The 15,165-nt window shown below is 47.3% G+C and overlaps 1 protein-coding gene across 3 annotated transcripts in view; it reads right to left on the bottom strand.

Moving 5' to 3' along the window:
- The window catches only part of LOC126517825 (FGGY carbohydrate kinase domain-containing protein-like), a 454,311-nt gene that overhangs the window by 407,866 nt on the left and 31,280 nt on the right, over positions 1-15,165 (bottom strand). For all 3 annotated transcript variants that reach the window (XM_072285467.1, XM_050167626.3, XM_072285468.1), the window contains exon 10: positions 4,943-5,017. In XM_072285467.1, the coding sequence (XP_072141568.1) occupies positions 4,943-5,017 (75 nt within the window). The remainder of the gene's footprint in view (positions 1-4,942; positions 5,018-15,165) is intronic.

Below are 15,165 nucleotides of genomic sequence, written 5' to 3' on the forward strand. Positions count from 1 at the left end.
CGCCAAATGTCCAACATATTGAAGTTTTTGTACTGCCGCGTTTACAATGCAGGGTAACGTTCTAGGTCTTGAAAAGACCACAGTTCTGGAGATTATTGATCAAGCCAAGGACTCAAGGTGAAGTTACAGGGACCATAATCACAGGAACTGCCATTGGCCCTTTTCCCGTATTCGGGAGACTACACGAAAGAGGTGTTCCAGCTAGGAACACAATGTTTCGATTTTGAATGCCGTTGCTACAAGGGATAGGATGTCGACAGCACCTGGTGAACGCCACGCAGAGCAAATGCAATGCGCCACACTTGTTCGCTCGTGCTTGCACTCGGGAGGCGGCCGGAATTTGATTCAACGATTAAAATGCGGTACATCACATGGCGCTCCAGGGAATTTGTATACAGTCGAGAAAATCCATCCGCCATTCAGTGGAATCATCAAAATTATGCTCGCTTAAGCGTCTACCGGCGCATTATCGATCATGCCATGGTGCGTAGGTATTAAGTGAGGGGTTACATGTTCCGAATTTTTTGCGTGCGTATCGTCAAGCTGGGTTCAACCATAAATATGAGTGTCGTCACAAAAGCCAATAATGCAACAAATAGCCGGCTGGCTGGCTTAAGAAACTTAATCCACGTGTATAGCGGCTCGTCGCAGAGAAAACGAACAGCTTCCCGGATAGCGAGTAGGCTTTAAGCAGTGAAACAGATGTGTTGAATCATGAAGCGCCGTATCTTCAGCAACTCAAAGGAAAAAGGAAGACAAAAATCGCAGTTCAGGCAGACAGTATGACAAGCGCATCAATTAATACCTCACTGCTAACATCGAACGTCATCGCGATGTGAAAGTGTATGTAGAGGACTGAACGCAGGACTTGTTCGCAAGTGCAGGTATCAGAAACCTCTCCAAATTTCTATGCAGTACACATGCGGAAGCGTTCTGGGAATGTCAACGTGAGCAATGCGCAAAACTCCTATGGTTTTGCATACGGAGATGCGCGGTCACTAAAGGCGCCGTTTTTAGCGGAAACCGGCATCCTGGCGCGTTTGCCAAAGCCACTCGGGAGCACGGAGACCGAAACGGCCATGGGAGCGCGCATGCCGAAGCACAAGACGGATTCATAACGCTGCCGCTACCAAAGACTCTCCTTCTATAGGTGTCTCCTTCTATAGGTCTTTCAAAATGTACGTGCACTGTGTGCCACGACGTTGGTGGCTGTGTCCAGTAAGGAATTGAAATTTTGGCTGGCTCTCCTTCTCTGCGCTTGCACCGCGCAAGCCCGAACGTCTGCTTTAAGGCTTTGCCACCACAAGTAACTACGTGCACAGGCTTTCATCGCAGCTTCTCCGCGATAACCTGCATGAACAAGATCCATTGCTTGCTTTCGTGCGGCTGCTGGTGCAAGAACCCTAGGGTCCCAGGTAATGCACCCGTTGTGAATGGCGAAGTGTGTGGCTCTTCCTCGATACGGGGCAAAGTCGTCTCCTTCCATCTGTGTGATGTTTAGAGTGTCTTGTTAAAGAGCAGTGTAGGCTCTCGAGAGAACATCTTCAATCACTATCAAGATGGCTAATTGCTCCGAAGTAAGACGTAATGCTGGAAGAGCCTCGAATGTCGCCATGGGAATGCAGTTATTCAATGCACGCTGGAAATGGTAGGCTACTGAGGCCATCCAAATTCTGATGACGTTTCCCTGATCAATATTGCAGCTGATAATGGTACGTTGCAACTTGGAGACACCCCAGAGTCATGCACTAACATAACAACACTGGTTTCCAAGGGCCAACTATTCCTAGAAAGGGCTGTTGGTCCGTGAAGAGTCTGACTTTCCGCCTTGCGATGTACGCGTGAAAATGAGTTCACGATTGCCAGTCCACGATTTATTTGAGCGTAATTCGGTTCTGCAGCACCGAAGGTTCGTAAGGTGAAGGCGGAAACAATCGTTGCCTTCCTACCCAGACCGTTCATGTGAGCTGACACTGCTCCGACATGATAGGGTGAAGCATGGCAAGAAATGAATAACGGCTCATACTAATGATACTCAGGGAGAACAGTTCGTTTCAATAAGAGTTACTTCGATTAATTGAAAGCCTCTTGGTGTCTTGGCTCGAGCGCCATGGTACGTCATTCTGTAGCAATTCACATTGCGGGAATTCCGCCACTGCTTTTCCTTCTAAAGAATGATCATAGAAGGCGAGCATCCCCATAAATGACTGGAGTGTATGGTTACTTGTAGGAGCAGGCGCCTTCAACTGTCGAGCATATGGCAAATGGAACAAAGTGTGCCTCCAAGAGCTTGGGCTTCGCATTTTTCAGTCAGTTACAGGTTACACTGCTGCTTCTATATGCCCTGTGATTTCTTCAGAGAATACAGACTGATATTTCTGAAGCATCTGTGTCAGGTCGACACTAAGGATTGTCAGTTGTGTGGCACTCACTGCGATTCCCCGCTTTTCAAACACAGTTGCCTCCCAGTAGGTCGCAACCACTTCCTTGGTTCACGAGCAATGACAACTCGCTTGACTAATGCTTGAGACACTCAGTCATCACGATAGATCCGGGTACTCTGAAAGATTTTCGTGACCATTTGCGAAGATGAACGCACTCCATTTCAAGATGGGATGGGTTCGTTGGCCAGGTAGCGCAATATGTGTTATGGCTGACCACACAGCAAGCCGCGCCTGATCCAACCAAAAAAATGACCGATTCACTACTCACACAGCCTGACTGCAATCTTCGGGGCAGTCCACTCGCCTGTTGTAGCGTTCGGTCATGAAGCGTATACAGCTGTTGCTCGATCGGGCGTTCTTCTAGTGGCTCCACAGAAATATTGCGCTGCGAGTTTTGCTTCGTAGTTTTTTTTTTTTTTTATTTTTATTGTATGCCTTCTCAATCTGTGCTTTTATTCGACTGTGGCCACACGCGGCTTTCTCTAACTAGCACATATTTGGATTATGCCAATCATTACAGCGCCAACAGCGCTGACGCAACTTCAACTGGCTTGGTTGGGGAGCTTTTGCAGCGTTTCCATGTGCTCCGCTCCTCGCAGCCTTGCTTATTTAGCTAGTCCTGTCCTCCCTTGTCGCTGAACAGTGGGCCCCGCGCTGACAGCGGCATCAAGAACCTTGTCACAGGTGAGATCTTCCCCAAGCAACCATCACTGGAGATTTGCGCCTCGTAGGCCATACACATACCCCTCGCGGAGGAATTCCTTTCCTACTCAATTCCTACTCACAGCGCACTTGAGTTTCACGTAACCACGCTCGCAACCCCACGTCACGAACACAAACGAGCGAACGCAACACTGCCTAAGGAAGGGCTCATTCACACCGGCGACTGGCAGCGGTTGCGTGCCCAAGCTGGCCGACGTTTGTTGTGCAATTTACAATACAGCCGTCGCAAGTATAGTCAAGTGGTCTTTTTTCATAAAGTCTCAGTTTGGCCCGAAAGGCGAACCATTGATTGCGATAGCAAATGAGTAGACAGCTATACGAAGTAAGGATAGTAGCTTTATCAGCTCTATAAGCTTGTACACATTCGCTTACTGACGAAATTAACAAGCAAGGTGTAACGAATTGCAAATTCACCTTCATGCGGCCTCTCGCTTCAGCGTGAAAGAAGTGGCGAGAACACAGAGCACATGACTCTATGAGGCCTAGGTGCACCCAGACTCTGTACTCATCGCATATCGTTATCAACATCGGGTCCGCGCGGCCGCGCCATACGCCGCAGCCGCCAATGTCGGCGGAGGTCTTTGCTGGGTTCAGACGGGTCACAGTACAATGCTTTCGTGACTACATTTGGCTTCTGAAATGCGGTATCTATCCCGGGTGGGCAGCGCGGGACGAAGAGAAAGGATTGTGGCAGCATTGGGTCTAGAAAGGAGCGCACACAACTGAAGAGTCTAGCAGTACCTAGAAACACCGAAAGCGTACGCATATGCTTCCGCACATGTTCCGTATGTTGACCGGCAACGTGTAAGACTAAGCATATGCAAAGAGCTTGACCTTAATTCTTGCAAGTGTTACCAGATTTAAACATCTCAAGCGATGTTTTCCTTGTGCAGTTGAGTGAAATCTTGTGGTTTTGATGTCAGTTGGTGTCTCAGCCCTCAGAGCCAATCCTTTTCTCTAGGTTACGGACCCGTTTTGCCGACTTCCCTTGCCTACATTGGTCTATCGACTGGAGGCTCTTCACGTTGGAGACCTGCTGCGGATGTGGGTATGGTCCGGCACGAAAATCACACTCCCTCCCTCAGATTTTCAAGAGCTGACAGAAGTGCACCGGACAGCGCAAGAGCCGCACTGCTCTACGGAGCCACCGTCCCTATCTCGGGGTGAAACCATTAGACACTCGATCTCCCTACAGAGAAAAGAAAACTCCCCCCGTAGCTCCCACCGGCGTCTCCGAGCTGTTTTCTGCGTTTCTGGGATTACTGGAGATGTCATCTTTAAAGCGAACTTTTCTATACGTCCGATGGGTTAAAATGATGTGGTGGCGAGTGGACTTTTGATAAGAATGTGTTGAGGGTTAAAAGAGAGAGAGGGGCAGACCGGGAGGAAGAATGCGGCACGACAGGACCCGCGACAATTGGCTGGCGTAGACGCTTCTGTAATAGAGCTGTTGCGGTGCAGATTTGACCGAAAATGCGTTGAGGTGATGTGGTGCACTGGTTCGGTCAAGGCGACAGGAAAACGCGTAAGCTTAGCTTAAACCAATTCCAACAGGACGCGTGATCTGCATACCTTTCTTTTATGTTATGTTCACGAACTTTAGCAAATAATAGGGTTTCGCATAAAAAGGAAATCTCCGAGTTTTCCACACGTTTGACTGAGCATGGCAATAGGTAAACCCTGCTTGAAAAGTTGCACCATTCCAATTCACTTTCATACCCACATAATATAAGGGCTGTTGTACGTTTTGTTGTGGACGTTCTATGTTCGCTCACCGCAAGTGCCTGCAGAGTAGCCAGGTACAGCTTCGCGAGATCCTCTTCGCCAGCCGACAGCGTCAGTCCACTTATCTGCAGATAAAAAGGTATATCCAGCAAAGGCTCACATCTTAACAAGATAGGTATGCACATTACATGTTCATCCCGCCTAACATTATAACACATCAATTATAGCTACTTACTGCGGAAAACATGAATGCTTATTAGAACCAGGGAATATATATATATATATATATATATATATATATATATATATATATATATATATATATATATATATATATATATATATATATACACAACATTTACAACTTGCAAATACAATGAAATGGTACTCATAATAGATCGTGATTTGAATTAAGGGGGGACACGGGTCTTTGGGACGAAGAAATAGCGAAAAAAACTGACTTTTTAAAAATGCTGTTTCTGAAATCTACAGCCCTTTTTTACACAACCAGACCAAATATCTACACTATTCGATCGGTATTTTAGCCGCAGCATTACTTCATTTCATTGATACTAGCAAAATTTGAGCCGAAATTAATACTAAAACGGTACTTCTACGAAACGCAGCTGCCGTTTCACGCATTGTAGCGCGGACATCTTGGTCTCATTTCAAATAGCGGTCTTTTTTCTTCCATTTCCCTCCAACGCAGGCTCTATGCAGCCATTGGATTCCTTCAGTTACCGCGCCAAAGAAGGGTCCCAGCGCGCACTCTTATTCATTGTTGAGTGCACGTGACTTGAAGGCGCCGTACGATTGGCGGAATTCCTTTCTCGTCTTCTGCTCCCCGCTTCAGTCGGCCGTGCGCCATCCGCCATATTGCCCTAGCATCATTGTCTGCTGCGCGATGGCCCGTATGGGGAAAAAATTCCACACGAGGAACAAGTTTGGCTAAAGAAAGGTGCGACGTATATTGATTGAGAGCTCAACAGCAGTGGGGCATCGCACATTTAAGTTGCCACATGGCTTAAGAATTGCCATAGCAGACACAAATCGGCTTATTACCACACTTAAAGGCAAATACGCCAAACGAGGGTTCTGTTCATAAATGTGCTAAACCACAGGACCAACACAATCTGCAAGCTCTAACAGCTATTGAGTACCATTGCACTTGCTCCATTATTCGATGCTTTCCGTTGTAATGTTCTTTTTTTTCTTTTTTTTTATCCTGGTTAAGTGCGCAGAAACGTTGACAGAATTAGCGAAGCATATCGTGTAAAATGCAAACTTTGTATCCGAACAACCAACTTTGAACTAATGATTACGATTTGCTTTCGGAAATATTTGTTTCGCATTGCAACTGATTTGTGAGCACTATTGCAATGGCATGCTAGTCGTGGCCTACTGGACACTGCACCCGGCCACGAGGTTGCAGCTGTCTTGCCCTGGCGCCTAAGCAAGACTCAGCCGATTAAAGTGGCGTGTTCGAAAAGTGGTGTCGCAAACTATTGAAACCGCAAGAAAATCTGTTTCAATCGACGCTGTACATGTGGTTGGCCAGCAAAGTTGAGGGATATCACCTGCTTTGATAGACGAATGCGACATAGCCTTGAACTAGGTCCTGCCTAGCCTGAACACGACACCGTTGTGTATATTGACGTTGCTGCTCCCGTCACCATTCGTGTTCACGCTGCTCTTCCGGAGTCCTAACTACACATGGCCTTTCCGTAACAATATCAGAACACAAATGAAGTGAGTTCCTAGGCGGGTTTCTCTTTTGGAGATGAAAGTGTAGTTACGTCCCTCCCTGCTTCATATGCTACAGTTGCCACTTCCCGGGAACTGCAGCTTATGCAGCGGTAATCTTTACTGGGAAACGCTTGCGGCGAACGCTATGTGCGAAGGTTAGCTTTCTGGTTCTTTTGTTTTTTTCTTTCCACGGCATGGCCGACGCCGCTGCGGCCGCGGACGACGGCGCCACCTGATGGTATTGCAAGGAACCCAGCGGCGCACGCGGCATGCGCCTCCCTCAGTCATTGGTAGAGCTTAGGCGGCGGAGGTGAAAAAATCCCAGGGTCCTAGTCATATAGAGCTTCGCTGCAAAACGCGACGCAAGACCCCTACGCATGCGCAGGCTGATCCGAGGAACTGGTACATCAAAGGCGTCGAACCTGTGTAAGGGAGTTCTCACAGCCACACGAAGTCCTAGGTGTCTGTTTCGACAACGGAAGAAATCTATCTGACACAAGACTCTCGAAGCCTTCTATATTTTCGGTGTAATTTCTTAACATTACCGAAGTTTCTTTTCAAATGTTGGGCTATATACACACATACAGGAACGTGTGCATCTCGCTTAACCTCTTAGAAATAATATTGTGTCATGACCGCTGCTGTGTTCTTGTCAAAATTCTCATTTCTGGTTGCATTGTTCACTGTAACTCGCCTATCATGGAAGGTTGCCGCGTGTTTCAGAGAAGCAGGCAACACGCGGCTACTCTTATTGAACGACTGCTTTCTACATCTGCCCATAGGCGGCGACACAAGCTTACGCTTATGTCGATGTGCCCTGCTTGTGTGACACAAGCAGTGTGCATCGTCTTAAACAAAGACAACTTTGAATTCTTTCCCTAATAACTTGGCATGTAACTGTGTCAAGAGTTACATTCAACAGTGCAATCACCATCATAATCAGCCTATTTTATGTCCACTGTAGGACGAAGGCCTCTCCCTGCGATCTCCAAACACCCCTCTCTTTCGCCAACCGATTCTAACTAGCGCCAGCAAATTTCCTTATTTCATCGCCTCACCTAGTCTTCTGCCATCCTCGAATGCATTTCCCTTCTCTTGGTACCCATTCTTTAACTCTAATGGTGCAACGGTCATCTAACCTGCGTATTACAATGCCTGCCCAGCTCCATTTTTTTCTCTTATTGTCAATTAGAATATCTGCTACACTCGTTCGCCCTCTGATCTTCGTTCCATCATTCTTTGCTCGTTTCTTGACTTGTTCTCAAGCTCCTTTGTCAGTCTTCAAGTCTCTGCCCCATAAGTCCGCACCAGTAAAGTGCACTGATTGTACTCCCTCGCAAACTCTAGAGGCTGATTGGTGATCCTGAACTCGTGTACCCTTGCCTGGCTATGGATTTGTCTTCTGCATATTATTCTTCAACCCCATTCTTATACTCTCTCTGTTAAGGTCCTTGATCATTTGTTTCACAGGAAGATGACATTTAAGGAGTTTCTCTTCACTGCTGGATGTAACACTTGACAACTCAACAATGAATGAAAACAAACATACCAAACGAACCAACATTTTTCGTTGCAGTGTCCGACCAACAACGAAAACGGCAAAAAGAGCAATATAGTTATTGACTCGAATAAACAGTTTCTGTCTTTCTATCTATTAAGTATTAGTGTTTTTCAGCTTCCTGCGGATGCCCGTGAAATAGAAAAGAAACATCACGCGACATGCCCGCTCGCAAATCGTGATTGCACTTCTCCCAAGCCTTTCGCACACAAACGACCATAGCATTCAGCTGGTGTGAACACCCGTCTGCTTATTGCTGTCATGAACCGCCGCGAGGGAAGCACATCGCTGGGGTAAATAGCACAGCTAACGTCTTCGTCATCATACTTTGCTGGTGAAGCAGCGCACTGACACGGACACAGTGAAGACACACAAGAAAAGACGACACTCGCTGCACTCGCAACTATTTTATTTCAGAGCACATACTTCATATTTATATACTTGCGCACCCTCAGGCGTCAAAGAAAATCAAGGCAAGATTATAGCATTTTTTAAAAATCATTTGCCCGCGCATATTCTGGCGTCAAAGACATAGTACCTATCTATCATGGTGTTCAATCCTGTCGTATTTGTTGCAACCCTAACACGCATTTTTATTACAATTTTTTTTCCTTTTTTTCCTTTTAGTGTACTTCCAAAAGGACAAGCTCACCATGGCTTAGATGTACAGATGGCTAACTAATACAACCCTCTCCCCTCTTGTGAATATGAAAGGCTTCGATTATTTCCCTAGTTAGCTGATCCTTATGGTGCGATAAAACTGGGGTGTCATTGTAAAGCGGCCAGCACCAATGTTGTGAGCAGTGCCCCTTAATGTGGGAATGAATGTTTCCCCCCAGTGAGCTTTTGTGCTCCAAAAGTCTTGTGTTTACACACCGACCCGCTTGGCCGATGTATACTTTTCCACACGATATGGGCAAACAGTAGACTACGCATGACCTGCACTCGACAAGTTTTTCTTCATGCTTGACAGTGCACTTGCGACCATTATATTTACTTTTGTTGAAACTCTACGATCCAATCCGGCACATATTTTCCCGAGTTTGTTCGGTGCTGAAAAAACTACTCGTAGACCATATCTGCCACCTACGTTTTTTTTATGCACAATTTTGTGTGCATATGGTAGTGACAATTTTCTTGCTGTCAATCTCTTTTCTGTTGCGCTCTTTCTAATAGCCATTGCGCACATAACGAATCAACTTATAGGCTGATGTACACAGTACGTGTTTTTCATATCCTGCATTCTTTAGTCTGATAACTTGTTGGCTGAAAGTCTCTTTTATTTTTTGATACCACAGTTTTATCGCACCATAAAGATCAGCTAACCAGGCAAGTAATGGAAGCCTTCCATATTCACAAGAGGGGAGAGGGTTGTATCAGTCAGCCATCTGTACATCTAAGCCATCGTGAGCTTGTCTTTTTGGAAGTACACTAAAAGAAAAAAAGAAAAAAATGTGTAATAAAAATGCTTGTTAGGGTTGGAACAAATACGATAGGATTGCACATCATGATAGATAGATGCCATATCTTTGACGCCAGAATATGTGCGGGCAAATGATCTTTAAAAAACGCCTTTCATCTTGCCTTGATTTTCTTTGACGCCTGAGGGTGCACAGGTATATAAATATGAAGTATGTGTTCAAAAATAAAATAGTTGCGAGTGCAGCGAGTGTCGTCTTTTCTTGTGTGTCTTCACTGTGTCCGTGTCAGTGCGCTGCTTCACCAGCAAGGTATGATGATTACTCACCAACTAGCCCAACTTTCCACTTTACTGAACGTCTTCGTCTCTGCCCTGTGGCCTTTTAAGCGGCCGCACGCCCTGCTAGATGCCATGTTCGTTCGTACGCGGACAGTTTGGGAGCACCGCAATCACTGCGCGCAAGCGGGTATGTCATGTGGTATTTTTTAAATATTTTGCGGGGAACCACAGTAAGGCGAAAAACACTAATACTTAATGGATATGTTAGAAATTGCCTAATCGGAAGTGTTGCAACGTGCTTACATCTTTCTAATTTGAATTTTTCGCCCAACATTGTTGCTTCAGAAGCTCCTTAACTAATCTTGAATATTTATCTAATTAAGAAAATTACAAAAATTGAGCGACGCACTACATACAAATGTGGGCAACATGCATGTGGTCACGTCGCCTTTGAGTGAATCGGCATATTGCTAAACTCAAGCTAGAGTTAGCTGAAACACCCTGTATAAGGAAGAATGCGCGTGCAAGAGAGAAAGTTGTTTTTCAAGAAATGCAACAGCTTTTCAAATAAAACCATGCGGCAACCATACATGCCTCTATTCTGAAGTCATATATATGTACGTATGTGTGTGCGCGCGCACATAGTATTTTCTGTAACATTATATGACAATGAGAAAATTGTAGCAAGATATGACAGACTCCCGATACAGCTCTTTGTTGCTCAATACGTGGTAGATAAAGGTGTTTTTCCAAACGTGAACGAAGCCCGCGAATACACGCAGACTACTGCCTCGAGGCGCGGCAAGCTTGCGTGCATTTGCGGGCTACTTTCACGGCCGGAAAAGCACTCTTATGTAGCTGGTATTGCGCAAGAGAAAGCTGTACCGGAAGTTTTTTATATCGTTAATCAATATTCTCATTCACACTTTTCAACTAAGCATAATATTGACACGTGTGCTTATCTTTATCGGGCGACCACGTTTCGCCGCTTAACAACTGTAATCGCGCAGCGCGGAACGCGCCTGCATGTATCCGAAGTTTCTGGAAAGTTATCGATGCTTCTACCCGGCTTTCTGTTGTCGCCGAACCTTGTGTTATCTGATTTCATCGCGTAACGCGAATGGTGTAGAACTTTGTGGAAGGCACGCGGGTCCGAACAATTAGTCTGGAACATTCGACGACTGCTCTATAAAAGCCGACGCGCTTGACCCGCTGATCAGATTTACGACGATCGCCGACTGTGTTCGCCGCTCTCGTTGTGCTTTAAGTGTAGCCTGTTTTGTGGGCACAGGTTCGCCCAATAAAAGCTGGTTTTTGCCTTTCACAGTATTGCTACTGTGTTCTTTGACGTCACGACCACGTGAAAATATTTGAAAAGTCGAATAATTATTTAGGATTCATTATGCAATTCGGTGGAAAGAAAAAATAATTGAGAATCACCAAGCAACGGAAAACAACATTACCTTGGTTATATCTAGCTACGTGGCATTCACATATTATTAAACTGTGTCTAAAGTGAAGTATGCTGGGAGACCCAGCATCAGAAAAAAATGTTTGTGAATGAGAGCGAGAGAGAGTTTTTCAAGTCCATCAACTTTTCAAAGAAACCCTTGCGGCAACCATAGACTCTTACATCCTGAAGTCATATATATATATATATATATATATATATATATATATATATATATATATATATATATATTGCGACGAAACAGCCGCCACTGTGTGGCTGCACTGAGGAGGAAGTAGACGACGTGTGTGCTGGCTTGATATTGCGTCGCCATTTTGGCCTCCGTTAGCTTCCTTGTAAATAAATTGTAAATAGCATTCAGCTTCAGCTACACGTAACATTAATTTGGTGGAGGTGGACGTTCCCCGTACCCGTCATGGAGCTTCGCAACGGCGACAGTGCAACTTCGGCTCCTGCTGGCGGCACTTCGTCTACGCAAGCGTCTCCGCCTGCAGCCCCGACCTACGTCGCCCTTTCCCCACCTCGGGATCCTGGTGTTTTCAACGGAGTCGGCAGTCCTGATGTTGACGACTGGCTTCGCTTATACGAACGTGTCAGCACCTGTCACAGGTGGGATTCGACTATTATGCTTGCCAACGCTCTTTTCTACCTCGACGGAGCTCCATTGGCGTGTTTCCAGACTCACGAAGAAGAGATATCGAGCTGGGAACTCTTCAAAGAAAAGGTACGCGACCTTTTTGGCAATCCCTTCGGTCGCCAAGTCCATGCCAAAAAAGCCCTTGCCACACGTGTCCAGACGTCGACCGAGTCCTACGTGTCGTACATTCTCGATGTGTTGGCCCTTTGTGCCAAGGCTGACCCGAACATGACTGAGGACGATAAGGTTAATCACGTCCTCAAAGGCATTGCTGACGACGCCTTCAATTTGCTGGTCTTTACGAACGTCACCAGCATCGATACCATCCTCAAGGAGTGCCGCCGTCTCGAGCATGCTAAAACCCGCCGGGTATCCCAGCACATCACGCGACTTCCCAACACAGCTGCTACGTCATCCTGTGACGACCTCTTCCACCAGCCGTCGCGATGTGACAACTTGACCCGCATCATTTGTCGTGAGGTCGAAGCGGCACAACCGGCGGCCCCTTCATTCCCGTTAGCTGATCATTCTCCGGTGACAATCTCCTTGATCCAGGCCGTCGTCCGCCAAGAGTTGTCCAACGTTGGCGTGCAATCCATTCGTCCCGTACGCTCGGAACCTCTGTCTCCCCGCACGTCCCCGCCGCGCTCTTCTTACCCCTCTTATCGACAGCGCGACCCCACCGAATGGCGAACCGTGGACGACAAGCCGATCTGTTTTAACTGCGGACGCATTGGACATGTCGCTCGCCACTGCCGCAGCCGCTTGACTTCTCCGACACGCTATTATCCTGATTACCCCCCTCGCCCCTCTAGCGCATCCTTTTCCTTCGCCCCTTCTATGCCCGCTCCATCCTCTGACCCTGCGACACCTTTGACACGACCCCGCTACTCCCGCTCGCCTTCTCCCTCCCGCCGCCAATCTCGCTCGCCCCCGTCACGCCGTGCTCCTTCTCCGACCTACTCACCGCACCCCCGACCGGAAAACTAGACAGTGCAGCTTCTGGTGGTGAAGCTGCATTGACGACATCGGCAAGAAATCCTCGCTTCCCTTTACCCACGAACAAGAAACTTTTGGACGTTCTCGTCGACAATGTTCCTGTGTGCGCGTCGATTGACACCGGGGCGCATGTGTCCATTATGAATGCTGCTCTTCGCCGTCGGCTCAAGAAAGTTCCGACGCCTGCTCCGAACCGAGTTGTACAAGTTGCCGACGGAGGGACTGTCGCTATTGTTGGCATGTGTTCTGCCCGACTCACCATTGCTGAGAGACACACCGTCGTTCTCTTCACCGTCATCGAGCATTGCCCTCACGAACTCATTCTCGGTCTGGATTTTCTTGTCCATCATTCTGCCCTCATTGACTGTTCGGCCGGCTCACTTCGCCTTGACTTGCCTCTTCTTGCCGACCCTGTGGACCCGCCTCCAAGCCATCTGAGCTGCATTGATTTTATTCGCCTACCGCCTCGCTCTGTGACACACGTCGACTTGTTGTCCTCGCCAGCTGTACCTGACGGCAATTACGTGGCCACGCCAATTCCGGACGTTATTTTTAGACATGGTGTTACCGTGCCGCACACTGTGCTGAAAATTACTGACAACCGCACCTGCCTTCCACTTGTCAATTTCGCGCTAACCGCGCAAATTCTGTCTCAGGGCATCTCCTTGGCCACAATTAGCGCTTTGCAGGATGATGAGGTCGCGCCATTCACAGTAGAAGGTCGTTGCAGCTCAGCCCATACCGTGACGTCATCGCACGGTACTGACGTCGACATTACGAAGATGGTCTCCTCTGACCTTACACCTGCTCAAGCTGAAGCTCTTTGCCGCGTTCTTGAAGGCTATCGCGACATTTTTGACTCTAACAATATACCCTTAGGTCAAACGTCCGTCGTGACAACATCGCATAAATACCATCGCTATTCACCATTCTATCTCCTATATGGCCGCGAACCCGTGTTGCCCTTGGACACCTTGCTGCCCTCGGTCACACGTTCCGCCATTCAATACGCCCGCGACGCGATCGCACACGCCGACCACGCGCGCCAGCTCGCCCGCACCCGTCTCGAGGCCTCACAGGATCATCAGAGATGCCTGTATGATTGCCACCATCGGAACGTGCACTTTTCTCCGGGTTCTCTGGTGCTTCCCTGGTCACCCATTCGACGTGTGGGCCTTTCCGAAAAGCTGCTGTCGCGCTACACTGGCCCTTACCATGTAATACGACAAGTGACCGATGTCACGTATGAAATCATCCGCGCCGATCTCTCAGCGTCATCATCAGCTGCAAGTGACATCGTTCACGTGGCAAGACTAAAACCATACCACACACCTTTCACCGCGGATGTGTAGATTAGGCACCGGGACGGTGCTTCTACAGCCGGGGGTGATGCTACGAAACAGCCGCCACAGTGTGGCTGCACTGAGGATTAAGAAGACGACGTGTGTGCCGGTTTGATATTGCGTCGCCATTTTTGCCTCCGTTCGCTTCCTTGTAAATAAATTGTAAATACCATTCATCTTCAGCTACACGTAACAATATATATGTGTGCGTGTGTGCGTGTGCGTGTGCGTGTGCGCGTGCGTGTGCGCGTGCGCGTGCGCGTGCGCGTGTGCGTGTGTGCAGGGCATTTCACGTAACTTGAACCTCAGACGTATCTACTGGGTGGGCAGGGAGTGCCCAACCAGTAAAGTGATGGGGCATATCCTCTCCCACATTCTCAGAAATGGGGACGGGGCAAAGTCACGTGACTTGAACTATAGGCGCATCTACTAAGTGGTCAGGGGGACAATGCCCCGCTGCCCACTTGGTAGATGCGTCTATGGTTTAAGTAACGTCAAACACCCTGTATATATGCAATGGTGACTAAGTAAACAATAAAGCTACATATGTGTAAAAGACGCGCACATACGCATATGCGTGTGATTTACGCATATATTTCGAAACTCAACAGTACTCAATAAGAGTCAACGTTCCTCAACCATAAGTTAACAGCATTTAGGGAACGACTTTGTTGTTGTGAACACTCAAAGATGGCTTGATAATGCTCATTATCATTCAACCATGTCATCTAAATTTAGTCAACGACTTTACTGTTGTGAACTACTTAACAATGGCTCAACAATGCTCAATAATATTCAACTATAAAGCAACAGCATTTAC

This window comes from Dermacentor andersoni, chromosome 11 (genome assembly GCF_023375885.2).
Source record: "Dermacentor andersoni chromosome 11, qqDerAnde1_hic_scaffold, whole genome shotgun sequence".
In the NCBI taxonomy this organism is placed as follows: Eukaryota; Metazoa; Arthropoda; class Arachnida; order Ixodida; family Ixodidae; genus Dermacentor; species Dermacentor andersoni.